The 24052-nt window shown below is 45.1% G+C and overlaps 1 protein-coding gene across 4 annotated transcripts in view; it reads right to left on the bottom strand.

Annotated features, from left to right (window-relative positions):
- Positions 1–23151, bottom strand: part of ZNF185 (zinc finger protein 185 with LIM domain) — a 53353-nt gene extending 30202 nt beyond the window's left edge. For 2 of the 4 annotated variants that reach the window (XM_074277504.1, XM_074277501.1), the window contains exons 1-3: positions 23066–23151; positions 15337–15477; positions 438–510 (exon numbers count right to left, since the gene is read on the bottom strand). In XM_074277504.1, coding sequence (XP_074133605.1) covers positions 438–465 — 28 coding nt within the window. In that variant the 5' untranslated portion in view covers positions 466–510; positions 15337–15477; positions 23066–23151. Of the gene's footprint in view, positions 1–437; positions 511–12722; positions 12816–15336; positions 15478–23065 lie in introns of those variants that run through there. The other 2 variants (XM_074277503.1, XM_074277502.1) reach the window with 2 other exon arrangements.
- Positions 23152–24052: the final 901 nt, after the last annotated feature.

The raw sequence follows: 24052 nt of genomic DNA on the forward strand, positions 1-24052 counted from the left end.
CTCCCTAGCTCCTTTACAGCTGGAGGAAAAAAAAATTGGCTTACAAAGTCTGTACAGTGAGTTCCTGGCAGTTTCAGCAGCATCACTAGTCACTAGAAATCCTTAGCTATCTGCACAGCACTAGAGAAGGAAGAAGATATGGCCCTTAGTTGTTAGGGAGCCTATTGTCTGAGACAGATAAGGATGATGATGCAGTTAATAGGATTTCAGGATATGAATTAAATAAGCAGCTGCATTTTAGAGTCACCTAAGTGAGCTCCTGGAATAGAATGAGTGAGGACCGGCCAGAGGTGCCATGCATTGGAAGGGATACAGAGCCTAGCATGGCATTTTCAGCCCGACTCTCTCAGCTGAGAAGTTCTCAGAGAGCAAAGGAGAAAGGCAGAGGTCTGAAAGAAAGGGCTAGGGATCTGAGAAGCAGAAGCCAATAGACTTACCTTTGAGATTTTTTTTGAAAGGCATCATATTGAAGTCGTGTATTCACGGGTCAGAGCAATATGGCAAATGGTTCTGGGGACAAACAAGACAATGACTGTTACAGATAGTGGCAAAACTGGGTTCAGTGCCCCAAATCCCATCACTCCCAGAGAGCTCTGCCAAGCAGCAATGGTTTCTTTTTTACATCTGTGGGTAACAAGATTAGCAAGGACCCTGGAAGCAAATGAGTATGCCCAGCAAACTAATTGAATCCAACAAAATACCAAGAAACAATTCTTGTTCACTAAAAGCTTACATTCTGTGGGGAAGAGGGGGAAGCAACAATATGCAAGCAGCTCAGTATTTATGTGATAATTGAAGGAGGAGATGGAGAACACTAACCCCAGGAGCTGAGCCTTAAAAAAATCCCATGGAAGATCATGGGACTAAAAATGGTCAACTGGAAGGGACCATGGACATCATTTAATCCAATTTCCTCCTTTTACAGCTAGGAAAGGTGAGGCCTAGAGAGATCAATTGGATTGTCTGAGGTCCCACACACAGAAGAGTGATGTAAACCTAGCTCTAGTGACTGCAAATCCACTCTGCCACTAATACAATGTATCTAAAAAATATCCTTCTTCCTCCATGCTGCTATTTTCTCTTCCGCTACATACTATCCTGGCATAAAGAAGAGCAACAATGAAGAGGAAATTAAAGCAATAACTAGGAGCTACTTTGCCCAGCTATATGCCAATAAATCTGACAATATAAGTGAAATGGGGGAATGTTTACAAAAATATAAATTGTCCAGATTAACAGAAGATGAAATGAAATACTTAACCCCATTTTATTTTTTAAAATAATAATAGTTTTTTTTTTATTTTTCAAAATACATGCAAAGATAGTTTTCAAAACTTTTTGTTCCATATTTTTATCCCTCCCTCCCCATCTCTCCCCTTCCCTAGACAGCAAGTAATCCAATATACTTACACAATTCATCTATCAGATTGACTAAGATAACAGAAAAAGAAAATGATAAATATTGGAGGGGATATGGGAAAACTGGGACATGCACTATTGGTGGAGTTGTGAACTGATACAACCATTCTAGAGGGCATTTTGGAATTCAAAATCTTGCAAAAATGACTATTGAAAACTACCTTTACATGTAACTAGAAAAATATTAAGTTGAATAAAAGAATATAAGTAACTCCCTAATTGATAAATGGTCAAAGGGTATGAATAGGCAGTTTTTAAATGAAAAAATCAAAGTTATCTATAATCACATAAAAAGTTGCTCTTAATCACTACTGATTACAGAAATGCAAATTAAAAGAACTCTGAGGTACTATCTCACACTTATCAGGTTGGTTAATATGACAGAAGAAGAAAATAATAACTGTTGGAGAGGATGTAGGAAAACTGGAACATTAATACATTGTTGATATAGTCTTGAAGTGATCCAAGCACTCTGGAGAGCCCTTCCTTCCTTCCTTCCTTCCTTCCTTCCTTCCTTCCTTCCTTCCTTCCTTCCTTCCTTCCTTCTTTCCTTCCTTCCTTCCTTCCTCCTTTCCTTCCTTCCTTCTTTCCTTCCTTTCTCTCAAGTATCTTTCTAAATATGACTAATATGGAAATGTTTTACATGAATACATATGTAGAATCTATATCAGATTGCTTACAGTTTCAGGAAGGAGGGAGGGAGATAATTTGGAACTCAAAATATTTTTTTAAAAGAATGTTAAAAATTGTCTTCCCATGCAATCAGGGGAAAAATAATGTATTATTTAAAAAAAGAACTAACACTAGCACCAAAATAAAAATAAACATAAAATGTTCAAGAACACAGACTCAGGTCCCTGGAGGACTTTTTCTAAGGAGACATAACCTCACTATGGACTGTTCTTTGGATGCAGATACACTGACTCACATACTGTACACACACAGAGCAGGAATAACTTGGGTAAATGATTGGTTAAAATCTAGGTAAACTTTTCTTTCCAGTACTTTTCTCATCTATCCATCAATGGCCAATTGTCATGACCTGTTTGTGAAGAAGTCATGCTGGCTTTCTCTAATTAAACACTCCCGTTTCTAAATGTTCATGAACTGTCCCCTTAGTAAGGTGTGTGAGATGTTTGTCAGGAATTGAGATCAAGCCCATTGGCCTATAATTTGCAAATGGTTTTCTCCTCTTATTTGAAGTTTGGAATATTTGCTCTTCTCCAATCTGGAGTTAACTTCTCCTATTCTTCAGAATACCAATAGAGGCTTAGTAATTACATCAGCTAGTTTTTCAATACATGGGGTATTTGGTTCTTCTGGGCCAAGTTACAAATATTTTCTTATTATCTGCCTATTTATCTTGAGTTTAAAGGCATTTTTATTCTGTGCTTTCTAGTCCAAAGATCAAAGATCCCTGGCAGAGAAAACAGAATCAAAATGAGAGTTTTGAGCTACCTTTCCTTGGTCAGTGAACCATCCTCTCATACCACTGCCCCCATTCCCTGAGCAGTAATGTTCTGAGCCCCTCTTTCATCCTCTTTTCCTCATTATAACTGAAAATGAAAACAAATGAATCCAAACTTACAGGAGAAATTAACAGCCCATGTACAGGCAAGTCCTGGTGGGGCTGTAGAGCCATTAAGGTCAGGGCTTGCTGCTGAGAATTGCCTTCAACTGTCCAGTGCCTAAGGGCTGAGCCTGATGAGGGTGGGAGATGCCTCAGCCCTCTATAATTGCTCGGTTTCTGGGGGTTTGTTCATTGAAAGGGTCACTGAACCTCATCTGATTCATATCGGTGCTATGTGAACTTCAAAAGGCAGCAGTGGCCATATTTTTCTACAGAGATACATGTCAAGGGGTTTCCTATGACTCATGGAATTATGCTGTTGTCTAACTGATCAGGAATGACTACAGTTGGGTACAGTGGAAATTTTGTCTACCAGAGGGCCTGGGTCCAAATCCCAGTTATGATACTAGCTGTGTCACCTCTCTGAGCTTCAGCTTCCTCAATTGTAAAACGAGGGGCTTTGACTAGATGGTCTGATGTTCATTCCAGTTCTAGATTTATGATCTCATAAACGCTGTGATGCTTAAGAATGCTTCATCCATTCTTGCCTCTCCACTGTGGTCCAAAGCAGCCCGATGTAGTGAAAAGAATAGTGAGCTGGGAGCTGGGAAACTGCCATTTTAGACCTGGCCCTGCCATTCATTAATTATGTGACTTTGGTTCCAATTACTTTGCCTTTCTAACCCTCAGTTTCTTCAGGTGTACAAATGGTGGCCCTGAGCTTCTACAGCCCTTTTGCCATCGTTTTCATTCTGTTTAGTCTGAACCCACAGATCCCATCAGTCATTTCCTTCTCCTCCTCCTTCCAAACACATACTTGCTGCCTTTGAGCCTGTAGCAAACAGTTATTCCATTGGTTACAGCCACCTTCCTTTGGATGACTTAAAAAATGGATTCCAGACTTCTTGAAAAAATCACTTTAGTTAAAGGCCACCCAGAAACCCCCTACTTTGTGTTGTGTGAATGTGTGTGTATATGTGCTCACATGTGCCTGCTTAACCCCAACCATGCTGGCTCATCCTTTAGACCAGTCTGGGAATTCCTGGCCTCCAGGGAAGGCCCTCCTACACCCCTTGTGAGCCAACCAAACCAAATCAATAAACACTGAAAAATACCTGCTAGGGGTAGAACCTCTTTAGTTTCCCAAACTGGTCCTAAAAGAGAATCCTACTTCCGGGGAGCATTTCTTGAACTGTGGGTTTCCAGGGAATATGACGTGATCTTTCAGGCCAACCCAGGCTGATCCCTGGAAGGTCTCTCCAGTTGGGCATTTAGTCCAACTCTCTCATTTTACAGATAAGAGGACTGAGGTTCAGAGAATGCTCAAGACAATGCCCATAGCAGAAATGGCAAGTGCCAGTTTTGCTGAAAACCAAATTTGTTGAGGAAATGAATTAATGAAGGCACTAGAATCATAGAGTCTAAATGTGGGAAAGGAGCTTGGTAGCCATCCAGTTGAAACCATTAAGAAAAAAGAATTCTCTTTCCAATATACCTGGTGATTGGTAATTTCCCCCTTGGTTTGCAGATCGCCATTGGGGGCAAACCCCACTCCCTCTCCTGACAGCCCATTCTGCTTGTGTCCTGGTAGAGAGCAGACTTGAGCCTCTTCCCTGTGAATGCCAAAATCATTGCACAAGTCCTTCTCTTTGTGGTGCTTCAAATGATCCTTAGAGGAGACTCTCCTGAACCTGGCTCCTAATTTCTTAAAGATGGTTTACAGCTCTGCCTGTGACAAGAACTGTCATGAAGACTTCCTGAACCAAATTATGGGACAGCTTTGGAAGTCAGAAAGGGATTAGCTCCTCATTATCACCCTCATCATCCCCATCAGTAGGGTGCCTCCTATGGGCCCCACTCCAGGCCCATCCTGGCAGGGCTTGCTGGGCCTAGGGTGTGGTAGGGCCTTTGCAAGCAGCCTCTTGGGCGCCCTGGTGGGGCCTGCTAGGTTGGGCTGTGGGAGGGCTGGCAGCAGCTACCCTCGGCTTGTTTTTATAGACCTGAATCACTTGGCTGTGGTTCTCCCAGCCAGCCGGTTCCAGCCTGTCCTGTCCTAACAAACCCTACTCATTGCTGCAGCCTCCCATTTCGGTGAGAACCCATGGGCTTATGGCTCACTCAAACTAGAGAACCCTGTGGAAGAAAGATGATACTAAGCATCCCCAACCTGACCAGTATTTTCCAAGCATCTTCGTATCCCCAATGGGTCCGCAGGCCTGCCAGCTGGAGTGGAGGGTCTAGAAGGAATCTTTTCTCTCCACTCACTAGGTTATCACCAGCATTCAGGACCTCATCATCTCCTGCCCTAACTTTCCCAAGGCCTTCCTTATCAACCTCCTGGTTTCCATCTTCTTTCCCCTGCTAAATCATTTTTTTTCTAAAGCATAAGCATGACCACATTACCCACCCTGTTCCGCCTCTCCATTTGTCATTCAGCCAGAACAGTAAAGCCCCCATCTCCCCTCACTATGCAACAAGGTGGATCCCCGTTTTCTTAGGGAAACTTATCTATTCTCCAAGGCCAGGCTCATTGACCACCTCTTCCAGGAAGTCTTATTGGTTTGTCCTCCAGCCAGTAGGGAATGGGAAAAGAAGAAGAAAGAAGCACTTGTATAGTTCATTTATATTCACTTATATATAGTAATAGGTCTCTCTCCCTCAAGTGAACTCATCAGCCACATCCTTCAGACTTTGCTTCTATTCTTGTCACATTTTGTCCATTCTGTGTTTGAATTATTTTTGTACATCTCTCACCTCCTCTGACAAAGTAATCTCTCTGAGGAGTCCTGTTTCTTCTCCTCAAAGCCTTGCAGAGGGCAGGGGCTCAGTAAATCCTCACCTGGAGGTGAGGCACCTGAGGTTGGATCCTGAAACTGAGAAGAAGGAAGGAAGAAAGAGAAAGGGAAGATACACGGAAGAAGTCGATAGGGAGCAAAGCAGAAGAGGAGCCATAGCAAGGATGGGGCCACCCAGTGTGGCCATGGGCAGAGGGTGGCACAGGGCTCATTGTTCAGCTACCTCCTGGAGACGCCACGGGGCCAGGCCTAGATAGCTCTGCCCCACACGAGACAAACTTAGATCTCTCTTGACTGATGGACTGAGCCGGTGGCCAGGACAACCAGAGGTGATGGTCAGCTCAACCAAGAGCAACTGCTTTGAGGGCGGCTCTGCTGCAAAGGAGGAAAAAAGAGCCAGATACTCCTCTTCTGCCTTGGTGTCTACTAGAACAAGATGAGTTGGGACAGCCTGCACGTGTGGCTGTTTGGGCTTGTAGGTACTAAAGGTATATGCCAATGCACAACCCCAATTCCTGTGAACACTGACACTGCAAGGGGCTCATGTGGCTGTTGTTCAGGGTTCAGAATAGGGCTGCGCACAAGGATGGAACAGGCCAGTCTTTGAACTGAGCACAGGGATGGAGCGGGTCAATCTTTCTCTAAAAGCCAGTAAGAATGCCCCTGCCCAAGGTTCAAAGTTATCCTAGTTTCTTCTCATAATGTTATGATTTGGCTTACTTGTGTCCAAGCTAAAGCAGGCTCAGCAGGGGACTACGGAAAGAATGCTGAAGCGGATGGAACCTGGGGGTCCTTGGCTGAGGAACTTAAAGGCAGCCGTCAGATGATGGCCTGGGACTCAATGACCTTGGAGGGCCCTCCAATTTTAAATTATTATCCTATTTTATACTGGAAATTCCTGGGGTCTCAGTTGGCTTGGCTATTTGTCCTTGCTAGTAAGGGTAGGGATTGGGAGCTGCCTGTCCCCTGGAGATTTATCAGCAGTGATTTTGTTGTTTCTGACTGTACTGTCCTTATTCCTTAGAAGTTTGACTTGGTTTGGGTTGCTGGTATTTGTAACAACCCCATTCAGAGAGAATAGGCCAAACTCTGTCATGGATTCATCAAAGCTGGAAGGGACCTCAGAGGCTCTCAAATCCAATCTTTCTAAACAAGAAGACCCTCGAATACATGCCTCTAAGTAAGAAACTCACTACCTTCTAAGCAAGATCATTCTACTTGTAGGCAGCTCAAATTGTAAGGGTTTTTTCCCCTGACCTCACATTTGGCTTTACACATCTCTTATTAATGCTACCCATTGCTTCTTCTTCTGTTCTCTGAGGCCAAGTAGACCAAGGCTAATTCCTCTTCCACGTGAAGGCTTTCCAATATTTGGAAAACTATCATGGTTTCCCCAAGTCTTCTTCAGGCAAATCATCCCCAGTTCAACCTGTTCACCTTTGGCTCTTCATCATCTTGGTTTCCCTCCAATTTATCTCTGTCTCACCTTAAACATGGTGCACAGAAATGAACATACTATTCTAGATGAGATTCAACTATCACCTGCCTAATCCAAGACATTCTTCCTCCCTTAAAATAGTTCAGGCTCTTATTAGCCTTTTTGGCTCCCTTATCAAATGACTAATTCATATTGGGCATTCAATACACTAAGACTCCTAGATCTTTTTCGAGAATCCCTGCTGTCTAGCCACACCTCCCCAGTTTGTGATTATGAAGCTGATTTTTGGTACCCATGCGTGTCATGAGGTATCATCTGCAGAAGGGGTCTGCCACTTGGACAGAACACAGCTCAATCCCATCAATTCTCCCCATTCTAGGATTTAGTGAGGGCCTCTGATGGTAGGCACTAAGGGCAAAGAACCCTGGACTGACAGTTTGGGAAATCTTCAATCTAGTCCTGCATCTGCTACTGAACTAGTCATTTTGTTCTGGGACTAAACATCGTCATAGGGCCCAGAGTTGGAAAGGATCTTGCTTAAAGGCCATGTCCTACAAAGGGAGGCCTCGAGAAGAAAAGTGACTTGTCCAGTGAGTAAGTTTCAAGGGTTGGATTTGAACCCAGGGCCCTGGCAACACATCCACTGCCATTTCTACTTACCCCATCTATTTTATCCCTCTGAGCTTGGGTTTTCCATTTATAAAATGGGCACATTAAATAGTGGCACTTTTATTGGCTTAAAAACTAGAAATAAAGTGGACATCCATCAACTGGGAAATGACTAACCAAATCAGGGTATGTGAATACTCCTGCCATAAGAAACAATGACCACGAAGAACTCAGAACCTCATAAGATGCCTATGAACTAGTGCAGAATGAAGAAAGCACAGCCAAAAGAATTATATCTAAAATGACTACGATCATTGAAAGAACTTTTCTTCATGATAACCCCCAGTTTTAGACAAGGGGAACCAAAGATACAATAGGATTCCCTTAGCTTAGTAGAATGGTGGTGGACTAAGGAGCACTGGCAGGTTGGCTGGTTGGACTTAACTTTTTTTTTTTTTTTTTTTTTTTTTTTTTTTGCTACAAGTAAAGTGTAATGGAGGAATAGGGAATTTCTTTTTTATCTAGCTTTTCATTTTTCCAAATACATGCAAAGATAGTTTTCAACATTCCCATTTGTAAAACCTTATGTTCCCAATGTTTTCTTCTTCTCTCACCTCCCCCCCTTCCCATAAACAGCAAGCAATCCGATATAGGTTACACATGTGCAATTTTTCTAAACATATTATAGGAAATTTCTTTGAATAAATCTGCACATATTTGGAGTCTGGAATCAAGTAGGACAGGGCCACTGCTCCTATGACTGTCCCTCCACATCTCAAGAATGGACATCCCATATGTGGTTTCCAAAAACCACATCAAAGGGCATCAGAAAACCGATACAAGTTACTGTGTCCTTTTGTGAAAGAAAGGAGGGAAGAAGCAAAGATAACAGTATGGTGACATGTCTCCATGATTAGAAATCAGGGCTAAAAGCTAGAATGAGAACTGATTCTCAGCCCATGTAGATTCTAATGCTTTAATATATTCTGCTTATTACTACTATTTGATTACTGCCAAGCAAATTCCTTCATTCCTCTGTCTCTGAGGGGCATGCGGTATGTATGCCCTTCCAGTGGAAAAAAATGATAGACGTGGCTTCAAATCCTAATTCTGCCATCACGACTAGATTATGACATGCTGGAGGGACGAGACTATTTTTATAGCCTTTCTTTGTATCTGCTTAGTAAATGCTTCTTGTCTTACTGTGGGATCTTGAGCAAATCACTAAACCGCTCTGGGGACTGTTTCCTCAACTGCAAAGTGAGGACATAAGGTAAGATGGTCTCTGTGGGCCATCCAGCCTAAAATCAGTGGTGTGATTATAGGGTTTGGACTGTCTTTTCTCGGGGCAGGACAGCCCCCCAGTGGCCCTTGGATCCAGACACAGCGACGATTTCTATCCAGCCCTACCAGCTTCCATCCCAGGTCCTTCGGTAAAAAGGGAGTGCCGTGTTCTTATGACTATCTTTCTATGTTTTCTGGCTCACTGTTCTCTGCTGAAAGTTGAGTAGCTCACTTTTGTCATAATTCCTCCTTTCTTCCCTCCCTCTCTTTTTTTTTTTTTTTCTGAGGCAATCGGGGCAATATGGCTTGTCCAGGTTCACACAGCTAGTGAGTGTCTGAGTGTGGATTTGAATTCAGGTCTCCCTGACTCCAGAGCTGGAACTCTGTCCACTGAGCCATCTGTGGTCCTTCCATTTCTCTTTAGTGAAAGGTTGCCCATGTCCTTGATGCAGGGATCCTTCCTCACCTCCCAGACTGTGCATCTGAGACCCTGTACTCCAGAGCTCTAGGAAGCAAGAATTGCTCAGGCCTCTCTGTGTTTCTTTGTTTGGGCCTTTGTCAGGTCTTTCTGGGCTTGCGCAGTATCAGGTTTCCATGGCAATAAAAGCAGTAGGAAGTCAGTAAGAAGGAAGGAAGAGATTACTATGGCCAGAGACACCTGCTGGTTTTTCTTTTTTTCAATGTCTATCTCAGTTTCTGTAAGAGTTATCCTTAGCATTCGGCCACCCAAATAAAGAGAAATAACCGGTTTAGTGAGAATAGCCTTCACCTGAGTCTCCAGCCCTGGCTTCCAGACCTAGCTTTGCCCCTCCTGGCTGTGTGACTTTGGCCAATCATTCCCTCCCTTTCAAAAAGAATCACTGAATTGGCATCTTCAGATCTAAAATTTCCTTTTTGTGACTTCCACCTATGTGTCAGTGTTCCCTTGGCCAGAAAGATGAATAGCTTCCTTTTGTTTTGTAAAAAGCACCTTCCCTTCACTAGCCTTCTGCCTTGGGTGGAGCAAGCACATTAGCAGAATGAACAGTGGAGTCACTGGAGGACTGGGCGAGAATCCCACCTCCAATACTCATAGGCAGGGAAATCATGGGCAAATTCTCCCAGTCATAGTCATGGGGAAGAGGCCAGCTTCCTTGTCTTCTTCTATTGACAGGTAGGGAGGGTGGAATCACTGACGGGTGAATTTTTGCTTCCGGGCCTAATAGGCAGTGGCTGGCCCTTTGGGTGGAAGGCCAAGAAACCCAATTCTATCAGCCTGGGGAACTACGGTTAATGTTAAAGTCAGATGCTCATTCCAGAGACTTTGGAGTTTTCTCCGATGGGGGTTTGGGGTGTCTTCCCCAGTCTTTGCACCCTGAGCTCAAGCATTCCATAGCCCTCAGCACACAGGTCATATGTCTAGGCTCCTGTTCAATAGACTATATGCCAACCTGACTATGATGGCAAGTTTTCCACATGACTGGGCTAGGTGAGGGACCAGGGAGGGGACCAGATTCAAGCTCAGATGATCTGGGCATTAACAACCCACTCTGTTACTCTGTACCTCTGGCCCTTGAACTTCCTCAGGCCTCAGTTTCCCCCTTTGTTTAATGAGGGGGTTGAGCTGATTGGCTTTTGAAGGCCAGATTTCCAGCTATAACTTGATTAACCTGGGATTTAGGAGGTGTGGTCAGAAATGTACCCTTGGATCTATTTATTTTCTTCATGGGAATGTATTCTGAACGAACTATGGAAAACAAAAAGAAGGGAGGAGAGAACTATGTGTTCACAGATGTTCACAGCAGCCTCATTTGTCATCACAAAAAGCCTAGAAGCAAGAGAAACGCCAAACAACGGACGATGGATGGTTCAAGAAAGTGTGGAATGCTCTCATGCCATTGAGCTTGCTAAGACAGGAGGAATATCAAAGAAACGGGGGCCGAGGCAGAGCTAGAAAAAGCTGGGACACAGTGGCCGTGACTGGAGAAGGAGAAGTCAACGAGGATTAATGGACAGAGAATGTCAATGGGGCCAGAGAGGGACAGAAAGGGTGAAAGCAGATTATTTATTAATTATCCATGCAAACAGGCCCTTGTGTTGTCCCTAAATGGTGATCATGGACTCTCTCTGAAGAGCCAGGGCCAAATCTTGCCTTTCACATGTCCTGGCAAGGGCATCGCAAACAGATCTCTGAAGCTCTCTGGAGCTCAGTTTCCTTATCTGTAACAGAGGGAGCTGGGCTAGCTGGCTTCTGGGGTCCCTTCCAGCTGCAAGTCCAGGGGGCCTCTGAGATGCCTCCACAAGGTCAGATCAACAACTCGTCTGTAACCTAGACTACTAAGTGCGGTTCAAGAGCTCTGGGCATTGAATTCCTCTACCCAGTAAAATCGGAGATCTGGACAAAAATATTACCATTGTAATAGCAATAGCGATGATTATAAGCTGCTCTTTCTATAGTGTTCTAAACTCAAAAAGTGCTTCACACATATCACAACTGTAACATATATTAAGGTAGGTGTCATATCTTTATTTTCCCCCTTTTACAGATGGGGAAACTGAGGCTGAAACATGAATAACATTTTATGGGTTGAAATTAATTAAAGTATAAATAGTTTCCAAGAAAGTTTAAAGGATTGATGGTTGATATTATGTATCATCTTGTCTAAAAAGGGAGAGTAGCCATTTTGAAAGGACATATTAAGGTTTATTGGCACAAGGAAGGAAGTTAACATGGGACCAAAGGCCCTGATTGTTTTCTATCTAGCTTGGGCTGTGATGATCAAATGAGGTCTGATGTAGTTGGTCAGAACTGAAAGGGATCCTGGGATCCCAGGATCACAGATTTAAAGCTAGAATAGACCTAAGTGAGGCCATTGTGTTCAACTCCCTCTGAGGAAACTGAAGCCCAGAGAAGGATGAGCTTTGACAAGATCACATGCATGGAACTAGCTGGACCCCATTCTTTTTTCTTTTCTTTTTTGCTGAGGCAATTGGGGTTAAGTGACTTGCCCAGGCCTCGATTTCCCTCTCTGCAATCCGGGAGGTTGGACTAGATGCCCTCTCCCGTTCACCTCGCCGCTATTGGCCTTGGTCAGGAGTCAATACTTTCAGTGGGATTAAGGTCTGGAAATCTAGTTACTCTCATGACTGTTGCACAAAAGCCCAACGTGGAGTGCGAAGGCATGGGGTGGCTCCATGGATGCCTCAGTGGCCAGACCCAAAGGACCGAACACTCTCGACCCTCGATTCTTGTACCTCCCTTTGCTCTAGGGCATTTTTCTTTTCAGGCCGTATGTTGCCCGAGATTAGCAGAGAGGCCTATTCTAAATAACAGCTAGCGCTTCTAGAACACTGGCAGGCTTGCAAAGTACTTTCACGTCACTGTGTTTGTGCTTCAGAACCAGCCTGAATGGAGGTGTCTTATCAACCCCATTTCACAGAAGAGGAAATATGGTAGCCAGATTAAGTGACTTAGTACCAAGGACCACACAGATGCTAAGTATCTTAAGCCAGATTTGAACTCACATCTCTTCCTGACTTGAAGGATACCATACCATCTAGTTACCCAGCTTGCGTTCTCATATTTAATTCCCAAGTGTCCAAAAAAACACAGCTTCCCTCTCCTCACCTCCGCCTTCCCCCTGCCAGAGGGTCAGGGTCACCAGAGCCCCTGGCTCGGCTGTGGCCCGGGGATGGATGGGACAAAGATGTTTCTCCTGAGGAATTCTCTCCCCAGTGATAAAGCCAAAGCCGGGTGTGTGCTATTTTCTGGGCAGGAGGTACCCGCTCCTCCTGCTCTGGGTCACTCCTTGAGGTATCAAGGAGCACACATGACCACAGCATCATCTGACACCAGCTTCCTCAGTGTCTTTGCTGGTGAAACCGGGAGCTGGATTTTCAAGTCTGGTCTCTAAAGTCTCAATCTGAATCACAAGAAACTTCCGAGGCTATCTAGTTCAACCTGTATTTGAATCCAAGCGCCCTCTGCAAGAACCACTCCTAGGTGAGCATGAGCAACTTAAGAATGAGGACAGCTAGCATTTATTTCTTCTTGTTTCCTTGGAAACTCGATACACTTCCTACTGTGCACTTAAAAACATTGTTCTGAGATCATATAGTGCCTACTATGTGCCAGGCACTGTGCTAATTAGAATTGCCATCTCAATTATTCTTTATAACAATCCTTGGAGATAGGTGCTATTATGACCCCTGTTTTACAGACTAAAAAAAAAAAAAAAAAACCAAGGCAGGGATTAAGTGACTTGGCCAGGGTCAGACAGCTAATAAGTATTTAAGGCAAGACATGAACTCAGATTCTCCTGATTCCAAGCCTGGTCTTCTATATTTAAGAATGTAACTTTTTTATTTTCCCTTTTCTACCTTTCTGAAATGGGTCTCTTGACTCCCCTCTTCCCACTTCACTATGTCCTTTGGCCTAGAGTTCCCACCTAGCCCAGTTGGTGTGCTGACATTGAGAACTCAGGACTCCAGTTCACTGCCCCTGGGTGTCAGGTGGGATTCTGGGTACCCCCACCCAGGGCTGGGCACTCAGAGATGGAGAAAATGGGATCATAAGTCTGGGTGAAGAGAAAATTCTGGAACAGGAATCCCCTCTACAGCCCACCCAGGAGTCACCTGAGAATTCCTCCCCCAAACCACTGTAGAGAGGATTCTTTACTGTTCTAAGCACATTCTACCGCATCTTTGGCTTTCATGTCTTTGCCTGGAATGTACTTCCTTATCTCATCCACTGCGGGATCCCTGGCTTTGTTCTAGTGCCACTTCCTCCGAGGGTCCATTTCTACATCCCTACCCATCCATATGGCTCCTCTTTATTAGCTCTGTGTGTGATATGTGGAAGAGGGAGTCAGCAAGCTGGGGGAGCCGAACGGAGGTCTGGAGGGCTAGCTAGTTCGACTTCTTTATGGGGCTGTGGAAACTGACGCCCAGGGTCACTCACTGACTTAAAAGGCAGAGCCAGGTCTAGCCCTTAATCTTCCACCTCCCAGCCTGCTGTATTTTCCATTCTCTGTCTTTGCTTCCCATATACCAGCCTACCACTGAGAATCGAATCCATTGTTAGCAGTGACAGGCCCTTGGCCCTGGCCCCCTGGATCTCTGATGCCCTTGGAGAATGGGAGTGAAAGAGGCATGCAGCTCCTCACCCCACCCCAGCCAAGGCCCAGCCTCCCCCACCCCACTACTTCTTTCTGTTAGGGGGGCAAAGCTGGCCTGGAATGAGGAATTCAGCTTCTCTTTCTTCAAGGCTGGTTTGCCTCCCTCTTTCCCAAAGAGATAAGACCACGGCCAGCTTTGCGTTCCCAGAGCTGAGCCAGGCCCGAGCCTCCCCACTAGTGAGCAGAAAAACTCAGCTGGGAGCCCTGAGTCTAGGGGTCTTATGCTCCACACCTCCGGCTCCTCACCAAGGGGCCATCCTGCATGTGCTTCCTCCCCAAAGGTCACTGCTGGCTCCTGCTGGCTATTAATGAGATAACACAGACTTAATCCACTACCACCACCACTATCACTACCATCACTACCACCACTGCCACCGTTCCTGTCCTGCTTTACCTAGAGTCTCTGGTGTGAGGATCTCAGCAAGCACTTGAGACTTCCTAGGGTCATTCCATGAGATTCATGATTGCTAAGATACCAAGTCATACCCAGGGTCTTGGGACAGAGTCACACAGGCTGACTCGGTCCGGTCAGACCAATCACAGCACAATTGTTCTCTCTCTTCAAGAATGAGTGAGGGTAAAGGTGACGATAGCCAAGTCTAAAAATCAGGCCATTTCCCCATTGTTCATTGATCATTTTAGGAACAGAGATGTACAATGTGGCCTTTGAACTCCTCTCATACCTCATCCCTAATGCAGAGAGCCAGAGAAGTCAATTGATTCGTTCAGTCACACAGGTTTTTACAGAAGCACAGGCACAATTTGAACTCAGGTCAGCTTCCCACCAGGCCATGCTGCTGGAATACATTCACGGTGACTGCTTTCCTTCTTAAGGCTCCCATTCTGTTAAAATTGGACTAGACCTGTGAAATCATTTGGTACAATCCCCTGGCTTTACAGATGGGGCAGCTGAGTCAGACACAATGAAGGGACTTAGCAAGTGAGTGGTAGAGCAAGGACTAGATCTCCTAGTTCCAAAGCTGGGGTTGTGTTCTCTGTCTCCCCCCAAACCTTCCCCTCGATTCCACCCCCTGCCAGGGGCTGGATGGCTAAGGCCAGTCTTACCTGCTAATGCTCTTCAGTCACTGCTAGGGTTCAGAACTCAGACTGCCACTCAGAAGGTGACAGGATCTTCTGGGTTCTGCTGGGCTCCTCCAAAGGAAGAGCTAGATTGGGTCTCTGGGGTCAGCTGGGCTAGTCTCCTGCCTGCACAAAAGAGAAAGGATACACTCAGGAGAGAGGAACTATCTGGGAGTAGAAGGCTGGGTGTGTTGTGCCCTTCAGGGGAACAAACAGGTTTATCTTCACACATACACACACACACACACGCACACGCAGCACCTCACCTGCCTGCTCTCCTGCCCTCCCTCTGGCCCCAACCCACCTTCTTTCCCTGGCCTCCATCCTCCTTTCTCCTCTCTCCTAGGGGAGGAATTTACTCCCTGGCTATCGTCCAGGCAGGGGGCAGTAGCTTTCCAGGCTCGTTCCTCCTGCCAGCCCCTCTCGGAGCAGACCTCCAGAGGCTTGTTGGAGAAGTCAAAGCCGGAAGGCCGGGTGCCTTTTCTGCTCACCTCTCCATCACCCGGGGCAGGGGCTGGGGGCCCGGAGGACCCTGGACACGAGGCCTCTGACCCTCTTTTCTGGTGAGGGACAAGAGCTGTGAAAGCAGCCCGGAAAGGGAAGGGAATGACACCCCCCCCATCCACTGAGTTCATTTCCCTAGTTTCACACTGGGCCGGAGGCTTCCACAGATACTTTCCTAAGACTGCCCCAACTGAAAGCGCATTAGTGGGTCCAATTTACAGTTGGGGAGCTTAAGCCCAGGGCAAAAGACCGATAGAAAAGTTCTTTTTGGTGTAGAAAGAAACACTTCCTTTCTTCTTGAGGTAGTAGAGATGGAGTAGCCAGTGGGTAGCTGGAAAGGCAACTGAAAACCACCAAATAGCAATGAGAGGAAATGACTAGCACAGGAAGACACCGGACCTAAATAGTAGTGCTTGGAGTTCAACCTTCAGCCTCTGACTTTAATCCCCTGCATTAGAGGGGTCTGGGATACAAACCTCCTACAGGTCTAGGGACCCCTAAATGCTACTGGTGGGGCATGCTGAATGCTGAGAGTCCTTCCAGTAGCAGGGTGTTGTGACAAAGCCAGCCTCGATGTCAGGAAGGCCTGGGTTTAAGGCCTGCCCAGAGGCATGTGGTGGCTGGGTGATCGGGCTAGTCTCTGTACCATCTCTGGGTGCCTCGGGGCATCTCTTTTAGACCAGAAATGGCACAGCAGGTAGAGATGTGCCTGGGCAAAGGGAGCCCCCTCACCACTGAAATCCCAGATCTGATCTCCAGTAACATGAAAGAGAAGGATTACATGGGAGATGCTGACTTTTCCCCCAAGCCTACTTACAGCCGGTGGGGATGGAATCCAGTTGTCTTCCAGCTACCCACTGGCAGAGAGTAGAGACATGTCCCCCCACCTTAAGTGGAAAGGGAATGTTTCTTTCTCTACCAAAAGTACCTTTTCTAAGCTCCCCATCTGTAAAATGGGCCCAGCGACAAGTTGTCAGCTGGGACAAGCTTAGGTATTTCATGGTGAGTTTGACACTGCTGGGCTACATGGTTTCTGATCTATAATCCCCTCCCCTCCCTCTAGATACCCACAATTCCATAATCACATGGGATCCCAGGAGGTGGCAGCTGACATTTTCTCTCTGCCAGCTAGGGGAGGCCCCAGGGACCCGCATGGCCCTGAAGTTTCCCCAGCCCCAGGAAGGCCATGACATGGAGTGGAAAGAACATTGAGTGAAAGAATTTAAAGATCAGTGCTGAAGCAAGGACCCCACTCGGCAAATAAACTTCTCTGAGCATGGCTCTCTCTTAGAGGCAACCAATCACCAAGCATGTCTTCGGTGCCTGCTGAAGAGACCCTAGATATCACCTAGCCCATTCTCTTCCCTGTACACATAGAAAACTGAGGTCCTGAGAGAGGAAGTGACTTGGTCAAGAACTGACCTTCCTGAGGCAGTAAAGAGCAGAGCTGGATTTGGAACCTGGGCAGGCACTGGCAAATCACTTGACCAGAGCCTCAGTTTCCTGTTCTGTAAAAACATTGCCGAGCACTCTTCTCCCAAGGAGTATGATGAGGGTCAAAAGAGGATGTGTGCAGAGGTTTGCACATCCACTAGTTGCTAATGGGGTGGGAGGGATACCCTGTCACAACTCCAAGGACTTCTAGAAGACAGGATGCAGTGTCTGGTGGTGGACTAAGGCAAGCGGGACAAGTGGGGAATGTTCTTGCTTTCCCCAATGTTGTTTCTTTCTTTTTCACACCCAGAAAAACAGTCATAAAGCTGGTCTGTTACCCAGCATTCACTCCCTTCTCCCAACACCCGACAAGCAGTTTCTGATGAAGAGATTATCTCTGCTCTGGGGAACAGAATAATTCTCATGTGCCAACTGGGGAGCTTTCCAAGCTGGGGAGGTGGAAGATGGGTGGGGCTGAGAATAGTGCTGGTCTGCTCCTGAGGAGGGGTGGGAGAAGGGGCCATGGGATCCATGGCTATACTTCCAACTCTTGCCTTGTGGTGGAAGCAAGACAGGGCCTGTGGCCACAGCTGGGGGCTGATGAGGGAATTCAGATCACGGAGCCTAAGGAGGATGGGGAGTAAGAGGGGATGGGTCAGATTTCAGGCTTAAATTGTCCTGGCTCATCTTCCCTCTCCACCTTCGGCTCCCCTCTTCCAAAGCCTGGAGGAGGAGCTCTGCTTGAGCAATAATCTTACTTTCCCCCCTCCCCTTCTGTCAGCTCTTCCTGGCCATGCCTCAGCCTGTTCCCTACCTCACCAAGGCACACTGGGCCTTCAGCTTTCTAAAAGGATCTCAGGAGGCACCCACCGAGGATCCCCCTTGATGCCCAATCACTTGCTATAGAGAATCATTTTCTAAAAAAGCCAAGCCAAATGTCCAGGACCAACCCTGGACCTCTCCTTGGTCTTTTTCCCCTCTTCAGATACATTATGCTTCATTTCTTCAGACCCTCCTTTAGCCAGCTGGTTCCTTTTCCATATTGCCAGTCAGTATTTTTAGGGTGCTTTAAATTCTGTACCCTTATCTTAGTGAGAGGCTCTCTCTATGAGAAAAGCTTTGGAATGGTAAATTGTTGTTTCTCATCTAGACCTTGGATTCTATTGCTATAGAGAAGCCCTGATTTGGAACATTCCTTCTACTAATACAGATCAGCAATTCAGTCTGTAACTATATCGTTTTAGACAGTTTCCTAGGGCACTTAGGGATTAAGTGTTGCCAGGGGGCACAGAGCTAGGAGTCACTGAGCCAGAATTTAAATCGAGGGCTTCCTGACTCTAAGACTGGCCCTCTAGCCAGCCTCTGCATTTATGGCATCCTCTCTCTGAGATTTTAACAGAGACACACGTGTGCACACACACACACACACACACACACGTCACCAAATTGTATAGCACTGGAAGATCCCTTATGGAGCAGCTAAACCTAGGAAGTTGCTCAAGTGCCCTGAGGAGCTGCCTGCTCCCTCTAGTGGCCACTCCTGAGTTCCACAGCTCTTTAGGGAATCGGGGCTAACCCTAATCCCAACCCTGTGAGCCACCATCTTACAGGAGTGAGCCAAGTATAGGACTGAGAAAGAGCTGCCTTGACTCCATGCCTGGAATCAGGAAGGAAAGTCCTGAGTTCGAATTCCATTTGGGACACTTACCAGCTAAGGCCATGGCCCAATTACCGAAAGTCAGAGCTAGAAGGATTCCTTGGAGACAGTCTAGTCCAACCCATACTGGGACAAGAAGCTCCTCTATATAATTAGTCCCAAGAAAACTCTGAGAGAGGTTGAAGCTCTCTTTTTGGGGGTGGGGGGTGGGGAATGGAGTTAGAAAATTTAAAATTTTTCATTAACAAGTATTTATTTTCTCCCCTCCTTCAAACTGGAAAAAAAAAAAAAAAGAAAGAAAGAAAAAGGAAAAATAAAACCCTACATAGGCAAGCAAAACAAATCTGCACACTGGCCATGACCAAGAATGTATATCTCAATTGACACCCAAGTCCAGCCATCTTTCCATGAAGAAAAGGACAGCATACTTCATCACTGGTCCCTTGGAATCATGATTGGTCACTACATTGCTCAGAGTTCTGAAGTCTTTCAAAGTATTTAGCCTTTAAAATGTTGGTATTATAGAAATTCTGGATCTGCATTAATTTACACTTCCTGGGTTTTTCTGAAACCAGCTGCCTACACAGCACAATAGCCACCATACCTAGCATTTATATAGTGCTTTAAGAGCTATATTATCTAAATATCATCTCATTTTATCATTCTGAGAGGTAGGTGGTATTATACCCACTTTATAGATTGGGGGACAAGTCAGTTACTTTCCTGGGGTCATAGAATTACTAAATGTTTGAGGCTGGAAATGAACCCTGGACTCCTTGTCTCCAGTTCTAGCTTTTTATATATTGGGCCCAGCAGCTGTCTTGGAATGCAATTCCAGTCTATTCATTTATCATAATTTATTCTCTTCCCCAATCCATGGACACCCCCTTAGTTTTCAGTTCTTTGCCATCACAAAAAGAATTACTATACATATTTGAGAATATATATGCTCTTTTCCTCATTCTTTTGTCTTTTTGGGATATAGACCTAGTCTAGTATATTACTAGGTCAAAGGAAATGCACTTTAGTTTTTTGATGCCTTATTCTAAACCGTTTTCTGGAGTGGTTGGACCAATTCATAGCCCCTAAGTGGAAGTTGATATGCATTTTTTCACTGCCCTTTCAACATTTGTAATTTGACTTTTTTGTTATTCTTTGCCAATCTGATGAGTGTGTAGTAGAACTTTGGAGTGGCTTTAATGTGCATTTCTCTAATTAGTAGTGATTTTCATAAGGCTATTGATAGCTTGGATTTCACTGAAGACTGTATATACAGATCTATCTTTCATTTATCGATTGAGAAATGACTTCTTTCTTGTATCATTGTTGTATATTTTAATCAGTTCCTTATAATCTTGGAATTTTCACAGTTAACCTTGTTTTCCCTTTTAATTTTATTTATTTATTTATTATTTCTTTATTTTTGATGAGGCAATTGGGGTTAAGTGACTTGCCCAAGGTCACCCAGCTAGAAAGTGCTAAGTGGCTGAGGCCAGATTTTATCCCTTTTAATTTTTAGCTGAAATGGGTTCAAAGCCTTTTTAATTTCATGTAGTTAAACCTGTCCACTTCACCCCTGTGATCCTCTAGTCCCTTATTTGGTAGTGAATGTCCTCTCTCCATAGATATAAAAGGTAATTTCTTACTCTATTTTTTATGTGACCTTTTATATGTAAGTACCCATTTCTAGTTTATCTCAGCATATACTCTGTAAGTTATTGGTCTTTACCTAATTTCTACTAGACTACTTTTCAGTTTTCCCAGTTTTTTTGTAACTACTCTGTTCCACTTTTCAATCTAATTTTTTTTTTAAAGAAACACATATTTATTTCATTTATAGTAGCTTTTTATTTTTCAAAATGCATGATAGTTTTCAACATTCACCCTTGCAAAACTTTGTGATCAACCTCTTTTTAATCAGTATTCTTGAAGATTTCTGATGAGGGGAAACTCACTATCTCCTAACGCAAAAACCCCCTTTGGGTTACAGATGAAGAAACTAAAGCCCAAGGCGAGATTAAATGATACTAAATTTGAATCCATGCCTTTTGCTGGAAGGGAGGGGCATACAGAAGACAGAGAGATGCAGAAAGCAAACTCCAGGGTGCAGACAGGGGAGAAAAGATGTGCAGAGAGAAAAAGGAAACAGAGGCACGGAACAGAGAAAGAGGCAGTGCATTGAGAGCACCAGCGCGGGAAAGAAAGGCGAAAGGAGCTCAGGGGGGGGGAAGCATGGAAGAGAAGGGGGGGGACAAAAAACGAAGACATTAGAGCAAGACTGCAAGGGAGGGGCGAGAGCAAGGAAAGGGACTGCAGGATGGGCGGAAGCAAAGAAAGATGACGAAAGGGGCGGAGTTAAACGCCGAGATTGCGGAGCCCAGCGGCGAGATTGCGGACGAGGCGGGGAGTAGGGTTGCGGAAGGAGCTAAGCACGGAGGGCGTGCGTGTGACGACATAGGAGGCACGGAGAGACGGCGCAGGGAGCGTAGGGTTGCGGAAGGAGCTAAACGTAGAGGAGGAAGAGGCGGGAGCTAAGAGAGGAAAGGGCGGGGCTAAATGCGGAACTGAGGTTGCGGAAGAGGAAAAGCGAGTGGAAAGGTGGGGTCATTGGCCGGAAGTACTGGGACGTGTGTGTGAGTGCGTGTGTATGTGTGTGTATGTGTGTGGTAAGTGGAAGAATACCGAGGACGCAAGGAGGAGGGGCTAGGAGAAATAGAAAATAGGGAAGGGTCTGGAAATGAGGGAGAACAGCTGGGAAGCAGGGAGGAGGCCGAGGGAGGGGCTCGGAAGGGAGCAAAGAGGGGCGGGGCTCGGAAGGTAGCGCCAGGGTTGGTGCTCAGCAACAGTTAACGGTTTTTTATACAGTGGCTCCCATTCAGCTAAATTCATACAGGGTTAATTTAATAGAGTCTTAATTCCTGGCAGTCAGCACCCAGCAAATGATAAAGCAAATCTTAGCAGTAATAATTTTAAAAGGCATTATTATTTTATAGAGAGATATTTAATAGTTTCATAATTATTTTCCTCAATAGCCCCACAAAACAAACTGCCATTGGGTCATTCCAAGCTTGCCCAGCATCTCCTGGTCCCCTGAGAGAGCACTCCCTCCTCCTCCTCGTCCTTCTCCCCCTACCCCCACCCTGGATTTTCCTCTTCTTCCTCTGATTTTTCTTCCTCCTCCTCCTCTTCGCCCTGGCTTTTCCTCCTCCTCTTCGCCCTGGCTTTTCCTCCTCCTCCTCCTCTTCCTCCTTCTCCCCCTCCTCCCCCTACTCCTCCCTGGCTTTTCCTCTTCTTCCTCTGCTTTTTCCTCCTCCTCCTCCTTCTCCTCCTTCTCCTCCTTCTGACTTTTCCCATTTTCTTCTCTATTTTCCTCAGGAGAAACAGCTAGTCCAAAGCAAGCTGATGGGCCTGCTTTGTCCCAGACCCTGACACAGCCAAACTAAGCCCAAGCCTCAAAGGTAGTTCCTGCCTTGAACTGCCAGTAAAATTTCTGCCCTATCAGCCAAGATGGCCTCCATAATAGTTAACAGCATTCAGCAAGGATCCAAGGTCTCCACCAAAGGCCTCCTCTACCAGGCCTCCATTGTCTGATGTCTCCAGTTATTTTCTAGACCATAAAATGGGCAGACTGGGACCCAGAACAAATACAAGAAAAGTGATTCTTACAAAATCAAGAAGAAGCTGTACTAACATTCTTGTAGCAATGTACAGGTTTACAAAGCACTACTCACATTTCACTTAATTTTTGCTATAATCACTTTACAGGTGAGGAAAATTATAACTAAATGAGCTGAAGAGGGAGGTTGCAAACCTAATATTCTCCTCCCTTTAAGCCCATTGCCCTTTCTATTGTTTTACCAAAATAAAATTTAGGACCATTAATACCTTTGCTGAGGATCAAAGCTGTAAAATAAAAACAAGAAGTGATCTAGAAATGGACCCTGGTGTTTGGGAAGCTTTTGAAAAGCATCCACATTTCCCAAGGTGCCCAGGTAAACTCCCAATGAAAGTTACTTAATGGCCCACCAAAGTTGGCCCAAGATATATAGGGAACTGAAAGGCCCACATAAAGCCCATCTTGCCAAAGAGAGAGGTACTCTAAAATATATTATCACTGACCTGAAGCAGAGTCCAACTCAGAGGGAACGGAAGATAGCCTCGATCGATCGAGCGAAGCGGATCAAGTGAGTCAGAGAGCAAGGTGGGCAACGCCACTTATTGCCTGGCACAAGAAGGGCGTGTTCAGTAGATCCTCCCTTTAGACTCTACATCTACCAATCATACTGTAGTTTGATGTTTAGATACAAAGGGGGTCCAATCATTGATGGAGTTCCTTTTTTTTTTTTTTTTTTTTTTTTTTGAGCAGCTTATCAGAACTGGGGGTACAGGGAAACTTAATTTCAAATCCATCTAGGTTGTGAAGGTTGACTAACATTCTTCCTGGACTAGTAGAAACTTGGTTTCAAATCACTGTCCTTGTGTAGGTTGGCCAATAGTTACTTTTGGATTAAGGAAGTAGGCCTAGAGGTTATCAACTCTTAACTCCCTCATTTTATAGATAGGGACAGAGGAACAACACATATTTAAAATATTGACCAAGGTCACTACGAGATAGTTTTTATTTTATCTTAGAGACAGCTCTGCGATTTTTAACCCAGTTTCTCTGTCTTCCAAGGCCAGTCAGTTTGCCCCTACATCATAAATCAAAACTTCAATAGCTTCCACCTAGAATTAGGTTCAAAAGCTAATTTAGCAGATAGATGTATAGAAAAATGGATCTAAAAACTCTCTGGCATGTCTTAGATATTGTGTTCACTTGCCCAGCACTTTTTTCATTAGTCCCTCCCCAGCTTCATATTTCTGTAGTGTTTTAAGGCCTACACTTCTTTCGCTAAAGTTCTCTGCCAGGGCATTGTACCATAGAGAATAGTTCTAGCCGGCAAGACTAAGCCCCAAAGGTTTCCATTATGGCCCTAGTAATGGATTCTGGGCTTGCTGTCTAATGACCTAGAAAACATCCAAAAACCAAAACAGTGGTTAATATTTCCAGAACACATTACATTTTCTAAAGCACTTTGCACCTATTATCTCTCATTTGGTCCTCCC

The sequence above is a fragment of the Sminthopsis crassicaudata genome, chromosome X (assembly GCF_048593235.1).
Source record: "Sminthopsis crassicaudata isolate SCR6 chromosome X, ASM4859323v1, whole genome shotgun sequence".
In the NCBI taxonomy this organism is placed as follows: domain Eukaryota; kingdom Metazoa; phylum Chordata; class Mammalia; order Dasyuromorphia; family Dasyuridae; genus Sminthopsis; species Sminthopsis crassicaudata.